We start from the raw sequence: 6,040 nt of genomic DNA, 5'->3' as shown, positions 1-6,040 counted from the left end.
TTCGGTGCCTCCTTCAACACGAAGAAATTCTATTCCCGCCTTCATCCGAGAAGTGCATCTGTATTGGTTAAATCGACCTACGAGGAGTACCTTTGATTGGATGTTGATGATGTCAGCTCCTTGTCTTCGAACGGGAAAGAGTAAAACTATTGGATGTTGAGGTACAGAGCAGTTTAGCTCTGTCTCTACCTGCATTCTATTGGCTGTTTTCACCATGTGAGGTTTCCGCAAAAGGTCGCTTGTGATTGGTTTGATGGAAAGATGGTTATTATGGCATTGCTGGGAGAGAGGTTGATGGTAGAAGGTTTTTAACAAAGGTATTAAGTCATTCTTTAAAAAGAGAAAAATGTTAAATTGTTATTTATATATATTTTAGGGTGCCAATTAAATATGTATTTTAGCGCACAAGCGAACCCGCTCCATTAACTGTTTTTGGCAAACTTTAATGATCGATGCAACTGTGTGTGTTGTTGGGGAGTATTAGTTTATTAAGCTGTTAACACTGTACAATAATTATTTATTAATTAAAATGTTCAGATTTGTGTTTTGCAGGTGTAATGTACAAACCACGGTGGCAACAGCTTTAGGATTTATAAAAAATGCAACATTCCACCAGTGGAGAATTTGCAGATTGAAAGAAAAATGCATTGGTGTACCTACAAAACTACTCGGGGTAAAGCCCAACAAAAATACTTTGCTTGAAAAAAAATTATTATGCAGTAATAATGTGCTTTTGTCTGCCTTTTTTGCACGCTCTTAACCAGTTTTAGCTGTGGGATAATAACTGCAAATATTAAGATACCTGTGTGTATTGTGTCGATTTTACAGCCTGACGTCTCTGCTCTTACCTCTTAACATGGTGTGGCAGACGGTGGGTTTTGTGATCTGGGTGTTGTGGGCGCCTAGTACTTTTTACTCCACGACGCATGGGGCCAAGCTGGTAGAATGCACACAAGAACGATTTTATGGCATCCAAAACTCGGGGAAAACATCGTTCGTTTATTTTGGAAATAAAGGTAAAGAAGGTGAAATGTTAAGTTCATTTTATGTTGGTGCTTCTCGAAGTGCTGTCCGTGGAATCGCCACCGTTATTCGTTAACATTTTGATTAGATATATCTAGACGTCCCAATGAACGTGATAAGAATGCAAAAACAATGTTCTTGGAGGGGAACAAACATAACACTTCCTGTACTGTATTTTGTGCTTCATTATAGCCGCTGTCTTTAATGCTTTATGTAAACATTCCTATCAGCATGGTCTCTAATGTATAGTGATCCTGTGCTTACTGATCATCACTAGGGCCATTGGTATTTAATCTTCCTGCTAGGTCTTTTAGCAATTTTAGCTTTGCATGGTTACTTTGTTATGCCTCGTCTTAATAGAAATGAATCAAAGTGCTGTACCCCTTAGATTTTTAAGGAAATTGAATAATGCGATTGGTTAGGTACTTTTGAATGTTACTGAGTTGTACTTAATTCACAAATCAATGAAGGTTATCTTTAAAATCTACCTTTTCATTTTATTCTGGCTTTCTAGACAGCTGTTTTTCTCTTGTATATTGCAGTATTTGTGTTGATACAGCATATTGTTGTGTGGCTGTGTTTTTGTCTGTTATATTTAATTGTGTAAAGTGATTTATCCTGAATTTTGTTTTGGTGTTTTAGTCAATCCAACCATTAGACTTTTCCTTGAGAAGTTTGAGAAGTCTGCAGAGGCACTTGAAGATTATGGCATTTTAGTTGCTAAGGTAACTAAGGTTTTCTTTATTCTTTTACTTAGGTGTGTGAGACATATACTGTAGCATTCCCGAGACATTAAAAATGATTGTTTGAAAGTCTGAACAATTAAAAGTAATTACAGTACCTATTCAGGGAGATGCATGTATTGTTTGCATGATTTAACAGTGGTACTTTGTTTTCAGGATCAGTTATAATGCTGCCAGCTTTGTCAGTACCTCTACATGATGTGTATGATCACCACACGTTAGGAAAATTGTATGAATTGTGCATTTTTATGATTTGAATTCTGATTTAGCTCAAGCTATAATTGAATTTGAATGCTTAGATTATAAACCTAACATGCTGGGCTGAATTATTTTTTTTTACATATCTGTTTTTAACATTTGGAATATTCCATTATTGGCAGTGGTGTCTAATCTCCCAAATTATGACTCACACTTGTCGCACATTTTTTTCCCCTGTTTTATTGTCATTTTCCGGAGCTGCTGCCTGCCAGTATTTTCACCCACATGACCCATTTGTTTGTGATTATGGAAGTGTGAGATGAAACAGATACATTTATGGTGGTAGTTAATATTTCTTATTTGGTCTGTAGTTATCATACCAAATGTCCTTTTCTTTGAAGTGTAGATATAAATAAAAGCATGTCAGAGTTTGAATGAATCAGATTACAGGATTCTGTTGTCAGAGATGTCGATCACAGAGGAAGAAAAGGAACCTAACCAAATTGTTCTGAAAGCAATGAAGCAGTGAAGAAAATACCAATTAAATTTTCTTTCACAGATTCTTAGTATTAGAATATTATGCTATAGTTAAAGCTGTTTAGAAAAGTCAAATGCAATAGAAAATAAACTGGCCTGTCCAGCTCAAAGGTAATATATAGAAAAAAACATACCCACTTTTTGCATTCAACTTGTTTGTAACCCTGGGATCAAACTACCATATTGCTGAGCATAATACAGTGGTTTCCAGTTCTGCTCCTGGAGGAACACTGTAGCTGCAGGTTTTCAGTTGATTGCTTAATTGAATCACTCACTTGTTTAAAAAAATATTTAACTGGTTTCTTTGGTCAGCCCTGGGTGTCAAAAATTCCCTACTGAAAGGGTACTTTTTAAAACAAATTCAGCAAAGAGAACTTTGCTTCTTCTCATATTGATTGCCATTATTACTGACTAAAAAACTCTTACTGATTGATCAAATGTGATGCACAGACAGGTGAGAACGACACTACAGTATATCAGACATTCCCATGGTGAGTGTTTTTTCCTTCTGTAGAGATCTAGTTGGTTAGATTTCATGCAACACGCCTGATTGCAGGCAGTTCTAAAACTGGTACAGGGTTAATACCAAGTTGACATATTCCATTGTACAATTTCTGAAAGCTGAGAGCAAATTTAAATGGAAAATTGAAATAAATTAGCTGGTTATTAAAAACTTGACTGCAGCAAAAACTAGAAGAGACAGTCTTCCTACAGGACCAGGGCTGGGAATCACAGGTGTCAGGAATCACATTTTCTCCTAGAATGTATTTAGCTCATTTTCAGGCATACTGTAATTGTATATAATTTATTCGCAGAACTGGTTTTCATGGGCAAGGGTGTGTTTTACAAGATTAAAAAAAAACTGAGGTCCTTTTTTGGTAGACTCCATTTTTCATTTATTTTATGTTTTGTAGGTAAATTGCTCCAGGGAGGAGGTGCCAAAATATTGCACTGGTGGAGACATCTCAAAGAAGGTGTATTTATTCCGGTAATTTTAGCCCCCGTTCGTGTTGCTTTACCCAAATATTTCTTTCCATCTTAGTGATTTAGTAGATAATGAAATGAATCTTTCTGTGCAGCCTACAGGTCAGTTTTACAAGTTGTGAATGAATCACTCTGGCTCATCCAGATTTAATGATGTTAAGGTTCATTTAATTCCTTTTAGGAAGGCGGCAGTAAGTTTTAATAATGGTGTCTTCAAAGTATTACAGAGTATTTCATTTTGATTTAAACTCTCGTTTTTTAAATGTAGCTGGTGTTCAGCTATGAGTATGTGGCGTTCACCTGTGTAGTGATTTAATGGAAGGGCACAGTGGTTCTAAATTTTTTGGAGTATTGTTTCTAGTTATAAACCTCTGACTGCCTAATCTGAGGACAGAAGAAATTGCCGAATTTGCTTTGACTGCTAGCTGTTTTTTTTCTTTCGTTTCCTCCTTTCAGAGGCGGTGAAATCCTGAAGAGCTTTGCTATCGACACTGTTTTTGATGTTGATGCTATTGTGGCTCATGTACTCTTGTGAGTGTCCCGCACTGGTAAACTTCATGCTGGCTCACTTTCTTCATTTCAGATGCTCGAACGTTGAAATCGAAAAACTAAATGCATTTTTTAACCCAAATGTTAATACCATCTTCATAATGGACATATTATTTCTCTTTATCACTACAAAACCTGGTCTGTTTTTCCTTTGGCTCAGCAAAAACTTGAACCTTCGGTCAGAATATCTGACTCATCGGTGTGTTAGGGTGCTCTACAACACAGTATTTCTCAACTAGGTGGCTGTGGCACGATAGTGTACCTGCAGACATTATTGGGTGTGTCGTGGAATTTTGGAAAAATCGTGTGAGAATAATAATTAAATTAAATTGTACTGTATATGTAGTGCCTTGCCATAGGCTTCAGAGCCTTGCACAGTTTTTGCATTTTGTTGTTTTAAAGCTTACATCCTCAAAGCAGAATGCAAAAAAGTCAATAATTAATATGACAGGAAAATGGAAAGTATTCAAACCCTTTGCTGCGGCAAACCTTCATTAATTTCGGTGCACGAGATGACCTTAATGAGGCACAAAATGAGTTGAGTGACCTCTGTCTTTCATACTGTAATAATGGTTCACATGATTTCAGGGTACTTATATCTATATTAGCTCCATAGTCTACAAATTTGTGCCAGATATGCCATTTCAAGGCAAACACAGATTAAACATTAAAATGAATTTTGTTTAGAATATACATGTACATGATAACGTGCTTGGGTCAGTGATGTGTGTGTGGGTGCGGCCACATTTTTAGACTTAAGCAAGTGTTCTGTGGGATGAAAAGGTTGAGAAACACTTGTATAGAAGTATATATTTTAAAAAAAATATATATATAAAAGTATATTTTTTCCCCATAAATCAGCTCTCAAAGCTTGAATGCTGTTAGAATGCAGAATTCCAGATGTGGCTGGGAGATTGTGTCTGAGCTATCACTCCTCTCACTGTAGCACTGTCATCTTCGATGAGGTGAAGTATGTTCAAACGCCTGCAGAACTGCTCCACATCGAGAAAGCAGCGAAGGGGAGGGCAGACGTCGTGCTCGCTCACGTCGTGGCCCTGGGAGTACCTGGTACGTTTGCTCTTGTGATAATAAAACATGAGTCATGTTTACAGTCAAATAGTCCGAGTAGAAAAAACAGTGTAAGTCTCCCTGGGTTACAAAGAAATGTATGTTGTTATTATTATTGTACTGCTCTTTTGAATTTTTTTATTGCTCTTTCTGTGTGTAGTTTTGAGCTGATTGTTGTACTGACTCACTTCAATCCTACATTAATAGAAATTTTATTATGTTATTATTTTTGCTCCTGTATGACTAATTTATCCTATTGCCAACTTTTTTTTAATAACTTGAGCAGAAAGAAATTCAGACACCTGAACACGGTCAAGTGTTACCCCAATAAATACCTTTTAGAATCCTGGGTATCCCTCATTTCTCAACTTTCATTTCTCAGTCCCCTTAGTTGTTTTTGTTGTGCTTGCAATGTCCCTGTTACCATGGGAAATACCCCAGGATTTCTGCCTGGTTTCAATGAAATTCATGTGCAGAAATGCTACAGCTCCACAAAGCTGTGAAGTCTTTCTGTTCAACCTTTGTTGCCTCAGATTTTGAAACAAGTGGTGGAATGTTTGGAGTGCTAGTATATTGTTTAGGTTTTGAGGCCTTTTGCGTTAGAGACTACCTCCTCTGACAAAGATCAGAATTTGGTGTAAATATGCACGTTTATTTTGTTATTCATCTTATTGGAAGGAGCTGTTTTTTTGTCATGATTTCAGAGCACAGGGCTGTGATGGAGACTGCTTTTGTCTATGGGGCCAAGTATCAGTTTGTGCTGACAACAGGAGGCACAGTGCTGGAGCACTTGGGGTGAGTCGGCAGCAAGGACAGTGTGACTTGGCAAAAGTATTCAGCTAATCCTTTTTTGTTGGGAGGACATGTAGGAATGAAAAAATTGTCATCTCTTAGGGTTTGCATTGAATGAACATACTGATATCCTTTTGTTGCTTTCA

General features: G+C 37.0%; 1 protein-coding gene across 1 annotated transcript in view; it reads left to right on the top strand.

Moving 5' to 3' along the window:
• The first annotated feature begins 255 nt into the window (after positions 1-255).
• The window catches only part of txndc16 (thioredoxin domain containing 16), a 68,054-nt gene continuing 62,269 nt past the window's right edge, over positions 256-6,040 (top strand). Inside the window, exons 1-8 of the mRNA XM_088925417.1 lie at positions 256-317; positions 553-673; positions 829-1,016; positions 1,666-1,748; positions 3,416-3,489; positions 3,942-4,016; positions 4,981-5,102; positions 5,807-5,897. Of these exons, the coding sequence (XP_088781543.1) occupies positions 857-1,016; positions 1,666-1,748; positions 3,416-3,489; positions 3,942-4,016; positions 4,981-5,102; positions 5,807-5,897 (605 nt within the window). The 5' untranslated portion in view covers positions 256-317; positions 553-673; positions 829-856. The remainder of the gene's footprint in view (positions 318-552; positions 674-828; positions 1,017-1,665; positions 1,749-3,415; positions 3,490-3,941; positions 4,017-4,980; positions 5,103-5,806; positions 5,898-6,040) is intronic.

This window comes from Atractosteus spatula, chromosome 9 (genome assembly GCF_055471065.1).
Source record: "Atractosteus spatula isolate fAtrSpa1 chromosome 9, fAtrSpa1.hap1, whole genome shotgun sequence".
Taxonomy (NCBI): domain Eukaryota; kingdom Metazoa; phylum Chordata; class Actinopteri; order Semionotiformes; family Lepisosteidae; genus Atractosteus; species Atractosteus spatula.
This window is presented reverse-complemented; position numbering and strand designations above follow the sequence as displayed.